At 39.5% G+C, this 22,211-nt stretch overlaps 1 protein-coding gene across 3 annotated transcripts in view; it reads right to left on the reverse strand.

Annotated features, from left to right (window-relative positions):
* CALU (calumenin) overlaps window positions 1–21,959 on the reverse strand; it is a 29,383-nt gene extending 7,424 nt beyond the window's left edge. The window contains exons 1-6 of one of the 3 annotated variants that reach the window (XM_038556599.1): window positions 21,814–21,882; window positions 21,060–21,101; window positions 11,395–11,626; window positions 6,081–6,274; window positions 1,845–2,011; window positions 680–740 (exon numbers count right to left, since the gene is read on the reverse strand). In XM_038556599.1, the coding sequence (XP_038412527.1) occupies window positions 680–740; window positions 1,845–2,011; window positions 6,081–6,274; window positions 11,395–11,615 (643 nt within the window). In that variant the 5' untranslated portion in view covers window positions 11,616–11,626; window positions 21,060–21,101; window positions 21,814–21,882. Of the gene's footprint in view, window positions 1–679; window positions 741–1,844; window positions 2,012–5,813; window positions 6,008–6,080; window positions 6,275–11,394; window positions 11,627–21,059; window positions 21,102–21,813 lie in introns of all 3 variants that reach the window. The other 2 variants (XM_038556598.1, XM_038556597.1) reach the window with 2 other exon arrangements.
* Window positions 21,960–22,211: the final 252 nt, after the last annotated feature.

Raw genomic sequence — 22,211 nt, forward strand, 5'->3', positions numbered from 1 at the left:
CATCAGTGCTATCCAATATGGCAGCCACTGGCTACGTGGAGCTATCAAGGACTTGAAATGTGGCTGGTCTGAACTGAGATGTACCGTAAGTGTAAAATACACTTTAGAAGACAATATGAAAAAAATCCTTAATAATTTATATTGATAACACGTTGAAAGTATAGTACTTTAGAATATTAGGTTAAATAAAACATATTATTGAAAATAATCATGTTTAGGGCAGCCCGGGTGGCTCAGCGGTTTAGCACCTCCTTCAGCCCAGGGTGTGATCCTGGAGACCCGGGATAGAGTCTCATGTCAGGCTCCCTGCATGGAGCCTGCTTTTCCCTCTGCCTGTGTCTCTGCCTCTAATTCTCTCTCTCTCTCTCTCTCATGAATAAATAAAATCTTAAAAACCAAAAAAAAAAAAAAAAAAAAAGAAGAAAAAAAAAGAATCACGTTTAAAACATTTTTTTTGATGTGACTATCAGAAAAGTAAAAATACGTATGTAGCTCACATTTACATTTTGATTGGATAGTGCTGCTACAGATACTTTATCACCACCCACTATTATTCATGCTGGTCTGGCCTTAATGTTGTGCTAAGAGTTGACCCATAGGGGCCAAATTATTTCTATGGGCAAATACACTTCCATTGCTTCTCAGCTTCTCCTAGGAAAAACAGTAGAAACAGACTTACCAATATACTCTTCTAGGTCAATGAAACCATCGGCATTCTTATCTATATCCTCCATTGTTTCCTAGGCAGAAGAAAATAAGAAGAGACTATTAAAGTTAGTATCTAGATGAAATTTAGGCAATAATTTATCATTAAAACACATACATACACATATATGTGTGGGTATGATTAAACCACAGGAAATTGCTTAGGGCACCTGGGTGCTCAGCTCGTTAAGCATCTGTCTTTGGCTCAGGTCCTGGGATCTAGCTCCGTGTAGAGCTCACTGCTGGGGTGGGGTGGTCATGCTTCTCCCTCTCCCTCGGCCCCTCCCCCTCCACGGTTTGTGTTTTCTCTCTCAAATAAATAAATCATTATTTTTTATTTTTTAAAAAGGATTTCATTTATTTATTCATAAAAGACAGAGAGAGAGAGAGAGAGAGAGAGGCAGAGACACAGGCAGTGGGAGAAGCAAGCTCCATGCAGGAAGCCCAATGTGGGACTCGATCCTGGGACTCCAGGAACATGCTCTGAGCCAAAGGCAGATGCTCAACCACTGAGCCACCCAGCCGTCCCAATAAATAAATCTTTTATATATGTATGTATGTATGTATGTATATATATATATATAAAATAAGCCATAGGAAATTGCTGTTTTTCTAGCTAAAAAATGGTAAAACATTACTTATTTTTTATGCTTCAACCCAAAATAACTATGAACCCTCTTGGAGGAACACTAGCACTGTTCAATGACCTATCCCATCAAGCCCACAATGATACGGAATAGCCCCAGTCATGCTGAAGTCATTCTAACGGGAGATGTGACAAATAGGTCAATAGCTATAGTCTGTATTTCATGTTTACAAAACTATAAAGCTTATAGTTTATGTCTTATTGGTAACTGCCTCCTGTGAGAATTCTTTAAGTATTACTATTAGTGCCTGATAACTGGTTATGGAATATTTTTAAAAATAGGATTTTCCTGGGGTGCCTGGCTGGCTCAGTCGGTAGAGCATGTGACTCTACCTAGGGGTTATGAATTCAAGCCCTATGCTGGGGCTTAGAGCTTACTTAAAAATAAAAGCAAATCATTCTTCCAGATACAAAGTAAAGGCTAAAGAGGAAAGACAGTGGAAGTAACAAAAAGAAACTGAGTTTCTGTTGAGAATTATCACTCTTCACCAACCTGTACTACTATATCTTTCATGTAGTCATATTCCTCAGGGTGCAGGAAAGCTGTAAATTCCTCCTTTGTGGCAATGAGGTCTCCATCCTTGTCTGCCATTTTAAACCTCCGCTCATCTCTAACCATCATTTGTTTATAGTTAAATCCATCATCAGGGTCTGGATCATCTAGAAAACAAAACATTTACGTCAAATCTTAAGACTTCCACAAAACATGAAAATGTGTGGGCTGAGGAATCAATTTCCAAGATGAACCAAGTAAAGAAGAAATAAGCTGATTACAAAGGTAAAATTTTAACGGTGTGAAAACATTCAGTTTTCATAATCAAAATCAGGTGCAAATTAAATGTAAATGTTTGCCATTCCACATGGAACCCTGACTCCTTAGCTATGTAACCTATTACGTGATGCTTTGCTATTTTTGAAGTTAAGGTTATGAGGGTTCAAGCTTTCTGGTTATATTTGAGAGGCAGTGCTAACATCATACTATCTGGGTTTGAATCCTACCACTTTTTAGCTGTGTGACTGTGGGCAAGTAACTGTGCTTCAATCTATTCATCTGTAAAATGAAGATAACAGTGGTGCCTATTGCGCAGGACTGTGGAATGAGCGAATAAATCTAAGTGCTTAGAATAGTGCCTGGCATATAGTGGGCATTCAACAAATGTTAGCTATTGCTGTTTTTATTAAACATTAGGCTCCTGAGGCACCTGGATGGCTCAGTCAGTTAAACATCTGCCTTCGGCCCTGGTTGTGATCCAAGAGTCTTGGGATGGAGCTCCACATCGGGCTCCCTGCTCAGTGGGGAGACCACTTCTCCTTTTGCCTCTGCCGCTCTCCCCCTGCTATGTTCTCACTCACTCTCTCAAATAAATAAAATCTTAAAAAAAATAAACATTAGGCTCCCATTGAGAAGCTAGATACTAAAGGCCCCCTCCCCTATCTCATATTAAGCACACTTTGATTCAAGCAACAGAATATTACCCTTTGAAAGGTCACACTTTTGTTTTTTTTCAGTGAACTCAGATCTACTGTAAGTTACAGGTACTGTCTGCCACTCTTATCATCTCCCCCACCCCCGGAAGATTTATGGAAGATTCTAGAATGCAAAACTAATCTACAGTTACAGAAAATAGGTCACGGGTCCCCTAAGAATAGGGGGAAGGAGAGCAGAATTACAGAAGGACATGAGGAAACCTTTTGGGGTGATGGATACATTTATTTATCCTGATTGTAGTAATGGGTTCACTGGTATATATCTATGGCAAAACTCATCAATTGTTCATTTGAAATATGTGCGATGTACTGTATGTCAATTATACCTTAATAAAGCTGTTACAAAAAATAAGCACTAGATTACAACCAAATTGAAGTTGGACCTACCCATCTGCTAGGATGTTGAACTACATAAGGAGTAGTTATTTAGTCTCTATATAAGAATCTAGAAGAATGAAATTCAGCTTAAGTTGAGAAAATGTGGAGTTATCTGTAGTAAAAAAACCCAAAACAAATGAACAACAAAAAAAAGTCTTTTCAATCTGCTGTGTGGACCAAAAGATAACATGTGAAGATATTATGAAATGTAAAAGACACCACCACATTAAAGCTAAGAAACAATCTTTCCTAGAACATACTGATCAAATAAAAAAAGATATGGCATTAGTTTTATAAAAAGGCCCACAGGGCCCCTTTAGCAATAACATCACATTGATTTTTGATACTGTAGTTCAATCTTTCCAAACTTTAAGCACTGTTGGGAAAACAAAAAGTACTGTTCTATTTTCAGAGTTGGGTAGTTTGAAGCTTTATTCTTTGTTGAGTGTCAAAATTCTGTAAGACAGCTTATTGAATCATACTCAAAATCATAACAGGTTGGAGATGGGAGAATTTAAGGAAAATACACTTTTCTAAGATACTGAGTCATCTCTTCTAAACAAAGTTTCAGCACTAACTACATAACAAAAAAATAAGATAACAGAAGACAACTTACATATTAAGACTAGATTCTTAACTAAGAGCCCTCCTCTCTGCCTTAAGGTAAAATGTGGTGGCTACAATCCAGTAGCCTGATACATGCACATATATGAGGATGAAAAAGGAAGATAACTTTATTTTTAACAACTAAACTCATGTGTCTGCTGTCATTACTGATCGCCAGATCTATCCTAAGTACCAGTTTACTGTGCTATCCAGCCTACACAGTTTTGATAGGCTCTTATCTAATTTTGCTAGAATGGATCTTAGTATTTATCTGACTTGTGGTAGAGACAGTGTTAACTTTCTTTTTGTGGAAAGCAGATTCATTAAGACAGATTTTAATTAAAAGCTAAGATGATTTATACCTGAGCTCAAAAATTCAATCAAGAATGTACTCTCAGCTCACAAAAAACCCCTTAGCACTTCTGTAAGCCACCTTACTGCCCCAGCAATATCCACCCACATGCCTCAAGGGAAAGGTGCCTTATAAAGATATTTCCTCTCTAGTGAGTGCTTCAGCTTATTCAGCCTCAGTAGAAATACCCATTACATTGAATCATTTGACCAAGACAGCAAAAGAGCTCTCAACAGCTTTTTATGCGCATAATCATACAAAGGGTTTAAGATTCATTCTGGGTAGCAAGTGAGCGTCTAGGTCTGAATAGAGATTTATTATCATATCATTTTGTTTAGATCACCAAGAACTTACCCTTCACTCTATTTTTATAAGTCCAAATAAATCAGGAGGGTGTTGGCTCTGAGCCAGAAAGCAAGAAGCACGGGTGCCTCTCCATCTGCACTGACTTTTTAATACACAGGTTCTTAATTGGGTGAAGGATATGTTTGGTTCTTGGCTAAGTGTCAAGCATGAACAGAGATTGCCACTTTAGTCTAAGGAATGAGAACAAGCCCAATACAGAAATAAAAGTCTCTTCACTAGAAATGCATGCAGTCCTGTAATTAACACAGACAGCTGGCTATCCAGTGGGAGAAACAGACCATTATACACTCACTGCTTATTAACCAGTGGTGGAGAATGCCTCCTTTAACCCAGAAATTTGCCTAATTTCCAGGATAAAAACGCAAGAAGTAACATTTAATATACATCTTATTTCAAATTGTAACCACATAGGGGAATCTCACTAACAAAAACATCCTAAGTCATCAACTCAGTAAGATCGCCACCTAGCATTCAGCAACAGGCAAGTGTAATACAGAAAAGAAAATTACTAACAGGTGGCCCAAGCACACAAACTACCAAATCCACAGAAAGCAATCAAAGTCATATTTATTTGCCTTGAAGCATTTGCATAGCAGGCTGATAAACTCATGTGCCAGAGAAAACAAATGGGAAATTTTCATTTCTAAACTTCATAGGCAGATATACTAAAATAGTTAAATTTTATCAAGAAAAGCTATTATACTTGATATTTACTTCATTAAGGAAAGAGGAATTTTCCTATTCTCACCAGTTATAAGGAATCTAATTTGGTTTGAATTTCAGGTCCAATATTTAAAAATTTTTTTTAATTCAAATTCAATTTAGTTAACATGTAGTATATCATTACTTTCAGAGTAGCATTTAGTGATTCATCAGTTGCATATAAAACACCCATCATGTCCAATACTTTAATGTGACCATGTCAAGAGACATTTTAAGGTCTCCTGCTTTGCATTATTGAAATAATGTAGCCTTTTAGATGATATCTACTCCATGGTCTCTGAGGGATCACAGAAAGAAAAAATTGGTAAAATAATATCTGAATTGCTAAAGATGTATAAGATGCCAGACCTTAGAAAACCAAATTAAATACTTAATATATACATTTAAAGTTAATTTAAAAAAAAAGAAATCAGTTCAGAATTGGACTATTTATTTATTTATTTATTGGACTATTTAAAATAAGCACAATTTCCTCCTTTCACTGTGTGACCCATTTGTTTCTTTGACTCAAGACCATGGTCTCTATCAGGCTGACATCTTGCCCCTTACCCAGGTAAGTGCCATAAGTCACGTTTCTGTACTCATCCCAGGAGATTAAGCCGTCTTGATTCATATCAAACTCGTGCCATTGGTTTTCAACATTGTCATATATGTATTTCTTCTGGGCGTGCTTAATCCAGGATTTCAGCTCCCCCTCCGTCACAAACCCATCTTTATCCACGTCTATTTTATCTACAATCATTCTACAAGACAAAACAGTTACGTTTCAAGGTGCCAGCTCCACAAGGCTTTTTCCCCCAGATAGTAGGGACCTACCTAAAACGTAGCCGTAGGTGGCATTTTTATACTCCTCCCAGGAAACGAGGCCGTCCTCATTGAGGTCATGCCCCTTCCACTGTCGCTCTACATCCTCGTAAATCCAGCGCTTTTGTGCAAATTTAATCCAGTCTTTGAGTTCATCCACAGTGACAAACCCGTCCTTGTCGCCATCTATTTTACTTACAATTTTTCTGTAGAAAATGCAGAGAAATCCAGCAAGAGGTTAAAAGGACACAAGGCTCTAGACTTAGCCAGGTGTGTGCTGTAGCCAGAAGTGTTGCCCAGCGCTAAAGCACGGACATAAAAGAAGTCTCCAAAAAAAAACAAAACAAAACAAAAAAACAACAACAACAACAACAAAAAAAAACCTTCCAGACAGGCAACTGAAAATATTTCTCATAAATGGCCTGTTACTGATCTGAAATGAGCCTTCCAGATAAGGCAAGCAGAGTTCATAGTCGGTGCACTCACATGCAAACCCAATCTCATCCCTTTAGGGGCAGGTTATAGCCAGTGGTCATAATTCAGGAGTGAATATCCATTCCTATCTGGATTCTTCATTCTTTGCATCAAATAACATGCAAATCTTTATGTTTTTCTTTATTGCTTTTGAGAGAATCTCAATTTCTTGGTAAATAATCACAATCACTGATATGATTTTCTAAAAAATCAAAAATTTACACTAGAATTTTAAAAAATCAGTTGCTTTTTAAAAAGGTAACACTTTTGTTAAAAATATAAAAATACAAAGACAGTTCTGGGATCACTTACACCTCAAGTCAAGATTTAAAAACAGAAGCCAAAAAACCAAAACACACACACACACATACACATACCCCCAAACCAAAAAGACCCAACCCCTCCCCCCATAAGCCCCCCCAAGCCCCCCACAGTGACACAAAGGCAGGACAGATGCATGTTTATTCTAAAAAATAGCTAGCAGCTAATTATACATTATGTTGAATTGGACTTTCACATATAACCACAAAGAAAGAGAACTCTGAGGAAATGATGGATAAGAATGTCTGCCCCTAACATACATGAGCTTAGAAGAATGTTAGTAAGTTGAGAGGGTGAGGATATAGATGATAAAGCAAAACTATAAAACTAAAGAATCAATATACTTCATCCTTCATCCTGGAGCTTTTCTTCCAGGTTTGCCATCTCAAGTTTAACTTAAGAATTTTGAAATATGTGCATGATATGAAAACCCCTAAAGATGCCACCACTCTAACTTATAGAGACACAGACAACCTATGTAAAGTCACCCAATTAAGTAGCCCAGTTTGGAATGGGAACTTCAAATCAAAATGTCTACGAGATCTGAAATCTTGGCATACTCCTATCCTCTACTATTTGCAGAATTGAAAGAAGTCTGTCACTTGGTAGCAAAGATTGTCTTTTCCCAGTTTGCATTCATTTCATGAATACAACACTGGAAAGTGATTAAAAATCACAGAGTACTTTAAAAAAAAAAAAATCACAGAGTACTCCTGACACTATGAAAAGAGATTCACTTTGATATTGGTATGTTGTTAGCCTTAACTGTCTAGTATTTACTTAAACTCTGTAATGTAACAAGCATTTTCCTTCAAGGAATGTGTAATCGTCTAGCTTTTACTCTAAAATGTTAATAGAAAAAGTAAAGCAGTAAGAAGCTCTCTCTTAAATATCTTCCTCTATCTATATGGACAGAAGACGATTTTTTTGCAACTTTAACCCTTGAGAGTCTAAAAAGTTTTTAACACATTGATTCCTACCAGTATTAAAAACTTCTGCATTATCTATAATGGAGCCCATTTTATGTCCAAATGGTACTACCAATAGTGCCACTGTACCATTAAGAAAAAAAGGGTAAGGTATTGGAATGTCTCCTGTTCTCAAATGAAAATTTTAAACTATTATAAATAGCCTAAAAAGAAGGATCACTCAAATAAAGAGACCTATGACTATTCAAGATGGGGTTTTGTTAATGAAGTTGGCTGAACGCTACTCTATGTATTTCAACAGAAATATCTCAAATGCTTTAACCCAGAGGGTGGTAAACTTTTTCTGCAAAGGGATAGATAGCAAATATCTTTTATTTTGTTGGCCACATATGGTTTGTCACATATCTCTATATTTTATTTTTTTTAAAGATTTAATTTATTTATTCATGATAGACAGAGAGAGAGAGAGAGGCAGAGAGACACAGGCAGAGGGAGAAGCAGACTCCATGCAGGGAGCCTGGCGTGGGACTCGATCCCGGGTCTCCAGGATTGCACCCTGGGCCAAAGGCAGGCACTAAACCACTGCATCACCCAGGGATCCCGTATCTCTATATTTTAATAGTCATTTAAAAATATGAAATATGGGATGCCTGGGTGGCTCAGTGGTTGAGCGCGCCTTCAGCCCAGGGCATGATCCCAGAGACCCAAGATCGAGTCCCACATCAGGCTCCCTTCATGGAGCCTGCTTCTCCCTCTGCCTATGTCTCTGCCTCTCTCTCTGTGTCTCTCATGAATAAATAAATAAAATCTTAAAAAAAAAAACAAAAACAAAAAACTTATATATGTATAAAAGCCACTCTTATCTTGCTGGCGATCCAGCCTATAGGGAGCTATGAAAGCACACTAGAAGCAGGTATGTCCTATTTTAGGCACTAAGCTCTAAACTCTGATCTTTAAAGCCTGTGCAAATTTATGAAGCTAATGGTGTTGTTTTCCTGCGACCCTGAAGAACTCTACAGATGTAGTTATAATGTCACCAAATAAGCATTTATTTCAGGATAGACACAACGTACTTAGCGGACCTTATGTTATTTCTCCTAAGAGATAAGACATGCTTCTACATTTCAAAAGTCAGAAAGCAAATCCTTTGTTGTTGTTGTTTTTTCATGAACCTGGGTAAGTAGGCTCCAGGAGGATTCACAATATTCCTGAAATTTTCAGCATGCAAAATTTTATATATAGTCATATGTGCACTTTTCTGAGGAAGACTTCTTTGCTTTCCTTAGACTCTCAAAGAGGTTGGCCTATGCCCTAAAAAAGGATGATGAACTGCTCTAGTTCATTTCTTAAACAAATACACCAACGGTGAAAACTGTTTAATATTAAGGACCACCACCTTAAAACAAATAAACTTCATCTGAAGGACACATAAATGAAAAGTATACTTAAGACTTCTTCGGGTGGGAGGGGAAGAATACACACATAAGAAAAAATGTTCTATTTGTCAACATTCTTAAGAAAAAGGGAAAACTACATTAAAATTAAATGTTTTAGATATTACTAAAGATTTAAAAATAGTAGTGAATTTTTGCAACTACAGGTGTAAACAATGATCTTTTTCCTAATCACTTGCCTTCTATATAAATGGAAAATTCAGAGGGTGGGCCAAATCTGTTGTTCCCAACCTCTGGTGTGCAGTCCCCTACCAAAACAATGTTTAGAAATGCCACAGCAGGGACGCCTGGGTGGCTTAGCGGTTGAGCGTCGCCTTTGGCTCAGGGCGTGATCTCAGAGTCCTGGGATAGAGATCCATGTCAGGCTCTCTGCATGGAGCCTGCTTCTCCTCCCTCTTCCTGTGTCTCTGCCTCTCTCTCTGTGTCTCTCATGAATAAATAAATAAATCCTTAAAAAAAAAAAAAAAGAAAGAAATGCCATAGCAAATAAGCTTTAAAAAAAATCAGGGATCCCTGGGTGGCTCAGTGGTTTGGCGCCTGCCTTTGGCCCAGGGCGCGATCCTGGAGTCCCGGGATCGAGTCCCGCGTTGGGCTCCCTGCATGGAGTCTGCTTCTCCCTCTGCCTGTGTCTCTGTCTCTCTCTATGTCTATCATGAATAAATAAATAAAATCTTAAAAAAAAAATCACTTGGTATCCTTGTTTCCAATAGCAGTACATCACCCTATTTCTCCTTATCTCCAAAATTTAGAAGAAAATAGTACTTGTTCACACATTCTATGAAAAACATTTTAACTATCTTACTCTAAACAAATCTGAAGTCTGCTCATGTGTTGAACTTTTGCTATTTAATGACAAAAAGGAACATTCTCTCTACTGAAAACTGCTAGCAGAGCTATTCCACTACCTGCACAGAGCCAGAATGTACTGACACCAAGTCTAAAGGCCCTTCATTATTTAAGAGTAATTCTGTGAAGAGCCATGTGAGACCCAAATGGGGGTCGGACATACACATTAATAGGTAGGAGTCAAAGACGGAGAACACCCTCATGCATCCCTATTTTTAGCCCAAGTGTTAGCACAGTTATAAGGTTAAAATTAAAAGTGAGCATGGTCTCTTAAAGTTAGAAAAGCAACCTAAGAGAAGACTGACTCTATGTGCCTTCAGGTGTTTGAAGATAGTTTCTCATCCACATAGCAAAATCTTGTATTTCTGTCAGTGTTTCAGAATAAAATATTGTACCCTTCAATTAACAGATAATCTAATGAAAGGATAAGATAAACTTATTCTGAAGTATCACCCAAAACAAACTCTATAATGTCTTCTAATCATAGTACTATCCACGATGGCAAAATACTTTTGGAAGTTCTTACGTGGCACAACTTTCCAAACAAATCTCTTTAATATAGTTCAGGAAATTATACCAATGGTGCTCATTAAGGAGGAAATGTTCACTAAATTAACTTGCACTTCCTCAAAGAGCAAGGCTTTGGAAGAGCCAAAAAAGACATTCTTAGATCCTCAGAAATCCACCAAATCAACTCACTAGGTAAAAAAGATGCCTGCTGAGAGCCACAGAATCCAACTTTGGACCAGCTGTTATTAAAAACAGCAACTCATACTCTGACATTAAACCTATCACTTATTATAATCTAAAAGGCAAGGCTGGTTTGCTTGCTTTTGTTTTTGTAATTAAGGAAATATCTGAGAATGAAAACAAGGTAAAAGACATTCTCAGAAATCATCAACTTTACAGAAATTAGCCCAGGGGTTTCATTTACTTAAAGGCTTGGCTTGGGGAACAATGAATAGGTCGCAGATTGTATGTAAAAATTAAAAGCATCAGGGCCGAGAAACCCTCCATTTAACATTCCTTTGAAAATAAGATGCAATTCAATCTGGGTCCTGTAGCATTTGGTACTTTTATGCAAAAATGACTTTGCTTTGTAGAATGAGGTAAAACTGTTACTCAGTGGAGAAATGTATGAAAGCAAGCAATTAATTTTAGTGGTAGCAATTCTGGTTAGTTTTCAGGTGTAGTTCAAAACAGCTTTACTGTGTGGCCAAGCCAAAAGAGAAAAAAAAAAGAATGAGCTGATTTTTATAAAGAAATGTTATTAGTTTAGCCCCCTGAGAGTTGGCACCTTACCCAAGCCTTTCCTTGCTTTCTTCTGGTGTCAGCTGATCAAAGGTCTTTGCTTCTTCTGCACCCAAGAAGGCATCATGGTCATAATCAAAACTCTGAGCATCATTGTGAACTTTGTCGCTAAGCTGAGGCTCATGGTGTACACGGTCCTTCTTTTCTGTGGGCTTGCTCAAGGCAAAGGCTGTGCACAGGGACAGGCACATAAGAAATTGTCGCAGGTCCATGATAATCAGATCTTAAAGAAAAACAGAAGTTAGTTAATTCAGGAAGCCATGTGCTTTGTAATTAATTAAATAAGAAACTAAAAGCTCATAACCAATTTTTTTTGGCTTACAACCAATTTGATACTAAACCAAACATTATTATTTAATCCATAAAATAAGAATGGTAAAATATCAGACTTCCCAATTTTCACCAGTTTAAATTCAGATCTACTGACTCCAAATAACTATTTTTTGTACTATATCAGGGGTCTGGCCTTTAAACCTGGATGATTAGGATCACCTAAGAACCCTTAAAAAATGTCTCCTACTGAATTAGAATCTCTAAATTGAATGAATATATCTAAAGTTTTATTTTTTAAAGATTTTATTTATTTATTCCTGAGAGACACAGAGAAGCAGAGACACGGAGAAGCAGGCTCTATGCAGGGAGCCCGATGTGGGACTCGATCCTACGACTACAGGATCACGCCCTGAGCCAAAGGCAGCCGCTCAACAACTGAGCCACCCAGTTGTCCCTGATCTAAAGTTTTAAATGCTTCTCAGGTGATTCTGATGATCATTAGATTAGGAACCATGAAATATTTGAGATTACTTGTCCTTATATACAGCACCAAGTTGTCTCCCATACCCATGCTCAACCTCAAATCACCTTCAAAGATCAAACCATTCAGATGGTACAGCGATGGAGAACAACTGGCTTTAGCATTCCTTATACTGTGTTTCCCAAACTTGCCCAGGCATTAGGACTGCTTGGAGTACTGTTCAAAAGCACAGATCCTCAGGTCCTACTCCATACCTTCAGAATCTTGATAGTCACAGTTGACTCTAATGAACACGCACAAGGCTGGAACACTTTATCAAAAAATGTTGACCAAAAAATTGCAGACAAGCTGCAGAATGGTAACTTGTTTAGCACACTCTACAAATGTCCCACAGTATTGTCTAGAGAAGTTACAGTCTTAGAGAAAAAAAATAAAAGTAAAAATTATGGGGAAAGATTTTTCCAACTTTCATATTTTAACTAATCTTTCACCAGAAGAACATGAATTCTGAATGCCTTTCCCCTACAGTGAGAGTCAGTTTTTGTAAATTCAGTTATCTCTTACTCATTTCCACTGGAAACCAATGGCTCCCCTAACTGGATAGGCAGGTGGTTATTAGGCATGAGGCTTGCTGTTGTGGTTACATTGTGTTTCCCAAAAAGATACACTGAAGTCCTAAACCCTGTACCCATGAATGTGACCTTATTTGGAAATAGGATCTTTGCAGATGTAATTAAGTTAAAATGAGGTCATTTTGGATTAGGGTAGGCTCTAATCCAATGACTGATATCCTTATGAAAGAAGGAAATTTAGACACACAGAGAATAGAATGCCAAGTTATGAAGAGGCAGATATTGGAATGATGCATCTGCAAGTCAAGGAATGTCCAGGATTCCTGGCAACTGCAGAGGCTAAGAAGAGGGAAGGAAGGATCCTCCCCTAGAGCCTTCAGACAGAGCATGGCTCTGCCAACACGATTTCTAATTTCTAGCCTCTAAAACTATGAGAGAATATCTGACCTTTTAAGCCACCCAGGTTGTGGTAATTTGTTACAGCAGCCCAAGGAAACTAAGGCTCATGCAACACACAAAAGATAAATATGTTACTTTACCCTAATTTGCAGATTAAACTAGCTAGACTTTCCTTCCTCAGGATGTCTTTAGTGGAACCATCTAGTCCAAGGGCTCACAATTTATATGTAAATATTTTTAAAAACATGAAAATTCTTTCAGCCTAACTCCTAACTTAGTGGTTCTCAACCTAGACTGCATGCACCCTAGAATCACCCAAAACTTTTTTTTTTTAATTTTTATTTATTTATGATAGTCACATACAGAGAGAGAGAGAGAGGCAGAGACACAGGCAGAGGGAGAAGCAGGCTCCATGCACCGGGAGCCCGACGTGGGATTCGATCCCGGGTCTCCAGGATCGCGCCCTGGGCCAAAGGCAGGCGCTAAACCGCTGCGCCACCCAGGGATCCCTCACCCAAAACTTTTAAGAAAATATGATCACTAAGTCTCACCGCTACCTATTAATATTTTGAAAAGGCAACCAGGTTGTGAACCACTATTTTAACTAATCTCTCAAATAGCATAGTAATATCTTAAGAAATCTGATCTGAAAGTATACTTCAAAGAAACTGCATTTATCTGATCCTGCCTCAAAGTTTTTGAAACCTGGAATGAATTGTTCCAGGGAAAAAAGAAATTAAATATGCCACTACATTAGACAAATTTTATTTTTTTATTTTTTACTTTTTAAAAGATTTTATTTATTTATTTATTCATGAGAGGTACAGAGAAAGAGAGAGGCAGACACAGGCAGGGGGAGAAGCAGGCCCCATGCTGGGAACCCAACATGGGACTCGATCCCAGGTCTACAGAATCACACCCTGAGCTGAAGGCGGCACTAAACCGCTGAGCCACCCGGGCTGCCCCAGATTAGACATATTTTAATGTATGTTTTTCTTGTAACCCTCAAGAAAGCACAACCTGAGGCCTCCATGAATAACTTTCAGGTTGCATAGAAGGACACTGTATTCAATACCTGGGAAAGCAGCACAGTGGGGAAGGGAGAGAAGGCCCTAAAACAACAGAGGATTCATCATTAGAAAGTAGAAAGTATTCTAAATAGGACAGCCCCAAGAAGTCCAACAGAATGCCGCTAAGGAGATGACGGGAGGCAGTCACTCCTGGAATGCCCATTCTCCAAAAAAAGGTACTCTTACTTGAACGGTTGGTGAGACTGATGAAAACCCCTAAGCAATGTGAAAGCCAGACCAAGAGACTCTTAGAGAAACGGGAAGAAGGTGGTCCTTTTCTTAAGCTGTTCCCACCAATGTTAGAACTCAGCTATGCTTCTGAAAGTTAATCAGCATCCTGTTTCATGCTATCTCACCCAAATGCCCAAATTTGTATACAAAGACACTTGTACAAAGATATTCAATGATAGTTTATAATGATTAAAAAAATAGAAAACTAAACCAGAGAACTAGTAAATACATATTAAATCTATATTATGGGACAATACAAAAGATTAAAAAGAATGAGGTGGATCTATCTACAGTGAAACGGAGAATTCACGATGACATGTTAAGGGAACAACAAAAAAAGCAAGTTGCAAAACAATGTCAATTTAAAACCCAAACCAGGGATCCCTGGGTGGCTCAGTGGTTTAGCGCCTGCCTTTGGCCCAGGGCATGATTCTGGAGACCCAGGATCAGGTCCCATGTCGGGCTCCCTGCATGGAGCCTGCTTCTCCCTCTGCCTGTGTCTGTGCCTCTCTCTCTCTCTCTGTGTCTCTCATGAATAAATAAATAAAATCTTTAAAAAAAATAAAAAATAAAAAATAAAAAATAAAACCCAAACCAAACAACCTCTCCGATTATTTATATTTGTATAATATAGAACACATATGCATGAAAATGGCATGGAAGGATAAGCATCTATCTGTAAACAGTGGTATCTCCCCAGGCTCAAGGGAGAAGAGGTGGGGTGGTGAGGCTGGTGTGAACTTTAATATTGTACTTTGTTGTCTATATTTTGTAAATGAATACACAGTGTATTGTCTGTATTACTTTTTTTTTTTTTTTAGATTTTTAAAAAAGTTTATTTTTTATGAGACACAGAGAGAGGCAGAGGCACAGGCAGAGGGAGAAGCAGGCTACCTGCATGGAGCCTGATGCAGGACTTGATCCCAGGACCCTGGGATCACGACCTGAGCCAAAGGCAAACGCTGAACCACTGAGCCACCTAGGTGCCCTGCAAATAAAACACTTTCAAGCCATTTCTCCAGATTGAAAAAGGAGACTGAACCCCCCCCCCCCACTATTTTTAAGTCATAAACTTTTTAAAATAAAACATGCTGCTCTAGAATAACACTTCAGCTTACCCTTCAATAATTCAACTGATCAATCAAATCAATGGAACAAAAGAGAAAATTAGAGATTTAGTGGCTCTCTTTAAGTGCCAAAATGAGTATGCCTTTATTTAAGGGCAAAATAAAGCTTCCATCTCAAACTACAAATAGTTCTTTAAACCAACAAAACTCTTTAGAGATAAGGAACAAATTTCTGTTGTTGATATTTTGTAATATATCCAAACGATTTCTATATACTGTTAGAGGTTTATAAAATCAAGTAAAATCAAGTCACTGCAACAGAAGATTTTCCTTATGCCTATTAATAAGGGAACTTCACTTTTAGGAAAATTTTATAAATAATTAATTATATCCTCAGAATAAAATACCCCAACAACTCTTGCAAATCTCAAATGTGACAATATGAATAAATGCGTAAGCCCATTACCAGGTCTGGAAAAGATACTGTACAAAGTTTTTATACATGAAATATATGGAAATGTAACACCGATTCACTGAGATTTAGAGGCAAAACTACATTTAAATTTGAGGCCTAAGATCTTGATAACAAGATAACAAGGGTAAGAGATAAGAGAATTCCAGAGTAAAAGTCAAGAGCTTTATCATCTATCGTTCCCTTTTTCTTTCTCTTTGAATTAACCTTCCAATCCCATGCCTCTAAAGGCTTCTTCCCCCATTTTGTCAATCAATACTTCTCAGGTTTCCACAATCCAAAATCAGTTCTTTCCCACACCTCACTATCCATTCAAGGTTGCCCTTCCCTTTCCTTCACCAGCAAGAGTGTCTAGGCTGCTATCTGTGTCTCCTCACCACCTACTGCCACCCTGAAATCTAGCTGCTTACCACTGATGAAACTGCCCTTTAAAAAAAAAAAAAAAAAAGATTTTATTTATTTATTCATGAGAGACACACAGAGAGAGGCAGAGACATAGGCAGAGGGAGAAGCAGGCTCCCTGCAGGGAGCCAATTGTGGGACTCCATCCCAGGACCTCAGGATCCTGTCCCGAGCCAAAGGCAGCTGCTCAACCACTGAGCCCCACTAAACTGTTTCTTAAAAAGGTGCCCCACTAAACTGCTTCTTAAAAAGGTCATCAGGGGGAGGGGAAAAATAAAATAAAAAGGTCATCAAGGATCACTTGATAGACAAAGTCAATGGTCCTACCTTCCACTCTCTGCAGTGGGCAATAAAAAACCCTGCACTTTAACTTTTAAAAAAATATATATATATGCTTTGTGCCCACATATAATATACTAACTCCTGGCTATTAGAAACTTTCACAAAGGCCTCTTGTTCTATGAATACAGACACCAAAAAACAAAACAAAACAAAAAAAACAAAATGTACTAGATTTATCTAAATCCATACAATACATAAAAATGTTCAAGTAGAAACAAAGGCTATTCCCCAAGACAAAGGATATTTTATGTGGGAAGATGTGAGAACAGTACAAAACAACTTTTCACACAGGTATTTGAAGAACTACATTAGTGCAGTTATTTCTGAAGCATCTTTCTCTTTTTAACCAAACTGAAATCAAATGATAGAAAACTAAACGGCTCTTCTCTTTCTCCTTCCCTCTTCATTATAACTACACATCAATGGATAATAGAGTATCAGGAAAACATAAATGAAGAACTTAGTTGTATGAAAGCTCACCATGTGATCTAGAAAGTAAACGAATGGTTGTGCAAAAAGCATCTCCTCATCTCCTATTTATCAAATGGCCTGTAATTTCTTCTAAAATTCTGTCTCTAGGCAGCCCCGGTGGCGCAGCGGTTTAGCGCCGCCTGCAGCCCAGGTCGTGATCCTGGAGACCCTGGATCGGAGTCCCACGTCAGGCTCCCTGCATAGAGCCTGCTTCTCCCTCTGCCTGTGTCTCTGCCTCTCTCTCTCTCTCTGCGTCTCTATGAATAAATAATTAAAATCTTTAAAAATATATAAATAAAATAAAATAAAATTCTGTCTCTCCCTCACCAAGGGTAACATCTAATAATTTTTCTTAAAAAAAAAAAAAATCTAGGGGTGCCTGAGTGGCTCAGTCGGTTAAGCATCTGCCTTCCTCTCAGGTCATGATCTAGCATCACGTCCCCACGTGATAGATAAATATGTCTATCTAGCTCCCTGCTCACTGAAGAGTCTGCTTCTCCTTCTCCTTCTCCCTCTGCCCCTGCAGGCAAGTGCCTGGGCGCTCTCTCCCCTTTCAAATAAGTAAATAAAATCTTTAAAAAAAAAAAAAAAATCTAGACCTGTACTGTTCAGGACAGTAGGTGTGAGTCACCTGTGGCTGTTAAGTACTTGAACTGTGGCTAGTGTAAATTAAGATGTGACATAAGTGTTATACTTTATATAGAAAGAATGGCATTTCTTATGTACTGGGTTAAATTATTAAAATTAATCTGTTAAAATTTCAGGTGAAAATGTATTTATATGTAACATATACTTTATTTCTACTGGATAGTGCCATGTTAGAGACACAAACTAAAAAAAAAATTTTTTTTAAGGGATCCCTGGGTGGCGCAGCGGTTTGGCGCCTGCCTTTGGCCCAGGGCACGATCCTGGAGACCCGGGATCGAGTCCCACATCGGGCTCCCGGTGCATGGAGCCTGCTTCTCCCTCTGCCTGTGTCTCTGCCTCTCTCTCTCTCTCTGTGACTATCATGAATAAATAAATAAGGCAGGATCACACCCTGGGCGGAAGGGAGGTGCTCAACCACTGAGCCACCCAGGCATCCCTAGAGACACAAACTAAATAGAACAGGGTAAGATATAAAGTAACTATCATCCTTTTGAAGTATGTCATCCATAATATCCTCTGCAAAGTTATTTTCATGAATTGCTTGTTAATTTATAAGGAGAAAAGATTAATAGCATACGCTTGAGTCTCCTTCAATAACAAAGATTAGCCTTAAGAATCTGTTTATTAAAAAAAAAAAAAAATCTGTTTATTGGGCAGCCCGGGTGGCTTAGCGGTTTAGCGCCGCCTTCAGCCCAGGGTGTGATCCTGGAGACCCAGGATCGAGTCCCATGTCAGGCTCGCCGCATGGAGCTTGCCTCTCCTTATGCCTGTGTCTGTGCCCCGCCCCCCATGAATAAATAAATACAATCTTTAAAAATAAAAAATAATTTAAAAAGAATGTTTATTTTATCCATTCACAAATTTCCTTAAAAGCTCTAAATTCTTGCCATTTCCCTCCCTTCCCTCTAGTCATTGGTCACGGAACACTTAAATTGTTTCAGGGGAAATTTAGATGTCTGGATTAAATGCAACTTCTCAAGAACATTAGCACTGAGTGATCCCACAGGTATTCTGGTTGACCAAAGACCCATTGCTCAAAGTTAACAAGTGGGAGAAACGGGTGTGGTGGTAAAATTCCAGTTCTCTGAGCTGGATATTCAGCAAAAAAGGGCAATCCACTATAATGCAGCAAAAACAGGATCTACGTGTCTACTTCAACTGTGGGTTGGATAGCAGCTTAAGTATCCTAAGGCCTACGTTATGAAATCTAAACATTTAGAGCTATCTAGTTATCTGACATTCTTCATTTACAACTTTAACTTTAGTCTAAGTACCACCAATGGATTATCACATTAAAGGAATAATGTCATCCTTCACGATCTGATACAAGTTATGATAATGACAAACCATTTATTCAATGTTTCTCTAGTGGCAAGGCAAATCATTAACACATTCTAATTATATTTGTGGTACTGAGAGCACACATTTTTTAGACAGTTGAGAATAGAAAAAACTGCAAAATTTAGCCACAGAAGAACTTTGAGAATGATAAACTACTACTCAGGCTTCATTAGTTCTATAACCAAAGCAACCCAGTATAAAATTTAAATTTTTCTGGGGATCCCTGGGAGGTTCAGCGGTTTAGTGCCCGCCTTCGGGCCAGGGCGTGATCCTGGGGTCCCGGGATTGAGCTCCGCATCGGGCTCCGCATGGAGCTTGCTTCTCCCTCTGCCTGTGTCTCTGCCTCTCCCTCTGTGTCTCTCGTGAATAAGTAAATAAGGTCTTAAAAAAAATTAAAAATTTCTGGCTACGGAGTGAAAAAAATTAAGAAAAAAGTTCTAAAAATTCTAGGAGAAAAAAGTTTCCTTTGGGGCTGATGAAACCTTAAAACATAGTTAACTGCCATGGGAATGCTTTGCAGAATGTAGGGACAGGAGCTTTGTTTTCTAGTTGCAATTTTGTAGTGTATGTTTAACACACATAAAGTCCTTGAGAATTTGATAGTTATTTTAGTTCAACCTCCCTTCAGTGCCAAATGTCTATAAATAATTTTAAAGTCCTAGATGAAAAGACCTATCTATTATGATTACTCCATCTGGAAGTAATCCGTATCCATTCCTCTAAACTTTTATAAAACTTGTTTGTACCACTCCACAATAATGATCTTAGGCTACTTTAAGTTGTCTCCTTAGCTCCCCTACAGATACAACATTTTTTAAAAGGCAGGACTCTCATCTAATATAAATTAATATCTTTCTACAGTCCCTAATACAATGTCTTGCATTTTTTATATACCAATACATTTTACTTGATTGGTTGGACAGCACTTGGCAGCAATGCAGTTCCTGCCTGCTACCCAACCCCCAATTCCCTTTACCAGATCTGGCCATCAGGCAGCAACAGGCAACGTGTTATTTCAGCTGTTTTAACTCTAATACATAAATTACAACATCAACAACACCCATATTTCAGAGTTCACAAAGGATCTCGGATGCTATGGTCCAGCCTCTCCAATGGCTATCCCTAGCTATACCTCTGTCCTTCCGACATCCCTGGCACATCTATGTTATAGAAAATTTGTGTTGATATTTATTACTGACCTCCTATACTGGTGCAATATATAGAAAATGCCACCAATAAGTGTATCTTGTGATGAACGGAAACAATTATATTGAGAGTGATGAAGAGTTGATTTCAAAGCTGTAACTGGGTACCACTCATTCAAGCATATGCAGTTCATCTTTATCAATCAGTTCATAGTCCTCCCAGTTGCAATTCTCAAAAAAATCCTACTGGAGACCCCTAAATCACTGTGAAACTCAGATTAGACCTAGGCAACTCATCCTCTATCCACAAGTCCAATTTGCAGGTTTGTACTGTAAATCTGTACTATACAACTTAAAGTCTTCAGCAATGGCCAACGTTTGTTATTTGGTTAACTAAATTTGCTGAATGAGGTCAGACATGCATTTGTCTTGTGTCTTCCACTCTAGGGCAAAAAATAACTTATCAGTGATTACACCTTTCCTACTCCCCCTATGAAACCATCATTAGAAGCAATCTTATTCCCAATTCATTAACGTTGACCTTATAGTACATGCTGCCAGGAAGTGAATGCAATTCAATTCTGAGAGACATTATTCTGGGAACTTATACACTTAGGAATTGAGATCAAGGGCCCTACAACTTTAGGAGGAGACCTAATCAACTTTGGCTTGGTGCAAAAGCTTTTTTCAAAACTACCAACCACCTACCAAGCGCTTAATCAGGGCAGCTGTAGGAATTTACCTTTCAATACAGCATGCCAAAAATCAGAACTAGGGTCCAGCGCTAGAAACAGGAAAAAAAAAAAAAAAAAAAAAAAGTAAAATACAATTCCCCAATAAAGCTTTACAAACTATTTCCCGTCGCTGACAAGTATGTAGCCAAACATGGAAGCTCAAAGCAGTCGGCCTTTTAAAATTACACAAAGTGTTTTTTTTTTTTTTTTTTTTAATCACCTAAGTGTCTTCCCGCTTTCTCCCCGCCCCGTTTCTACACCCTCAAAGTCAGCGAATACGACTGTTTTGGCAGACGAAGCCTACGCTCGGGATGTGGCCTTGGGGCTGGGCTGGAGGACACAGGTAGGCCAGTTTAGTGGGAGGTGGCAGATTACGGTTACAATAACGCTACCCCACCGCCCTCCGACCTTCGGTAGGCAAACGAGGGATTCGGCGAGAGACGGGGCCCCGGGACCGAAGACGTGGCAAGTCAGCCACAAAACAGCACCCCCCCACCCAGGAGGCCAAACCGGGAGCCGCAGTTCGCCGAGACCCAGCCCCCCTCCCCCCAGCGCGCGGCCGAGCGCGGGCGGCGGCCTTCCACTCAGACCGCGCGCCGAGGGCCCGGGGGTCGCAAGCAGGTTCAGGGCCGTGTCCCCGCGTTAGCACAAACAGGGGCCCCAAACGGAGGGGATCCACGCCGCGTGGGAAGCGAGGGTTGAGGACAAAAAGAAAGCGTAAAAGGGCGAGGCTGCAGAGGGACGGAGGACCGCGGTACCTACCTCTCCTCCTAGCGCCCACGGCCCAGGAACCCACTGCCGCCGCTCACCCACCGGCTCGGCTCACGCGCGCAAGCCCCGCCTAACCGGAAGCAGCTTCGCGACCCGCCCCAGCCGCCTCACCGGCGGCCTCCCGACCAATCACCAACGAACCCGCCGCTGGCGTACAGCTTTTCCGGACATTCATTGGCCCTACAGTCGCGGAACCGGGATTGGCTGGAAAGCGCCACGTCCCCGCGAGCGCGCCGAGTGCGTGGACCGGATTCCCGCCCAGCCCCGGTCCCGGCCTGTGGGGTTGGCGGGCCCCGGCCCGCGCCTCAGGGCGGCGTGTGGGCGCGGCTGCCCGGCGGCCACGTCCCGCTGCACAGCGCGTGACGCGGCCGCCACAGCGCTTCTTGGAT

This window comes from Canis lupus, chromosome 14 (genome assembly GCF_011100685.1).
Source record: "Canis lupus familiaris isolate Mischka breed German Shepherd chromosome 14, alternate assembly UU_Cfam_GSD_1.0, whole genome shotgun sequence".
NCBI classification, from domain to species: domain Eukaryota; kingdom Metazoa; phylum Chordata; class Mammalia; order Carnivora; family Canidae; genus Canis; species Canis lupus.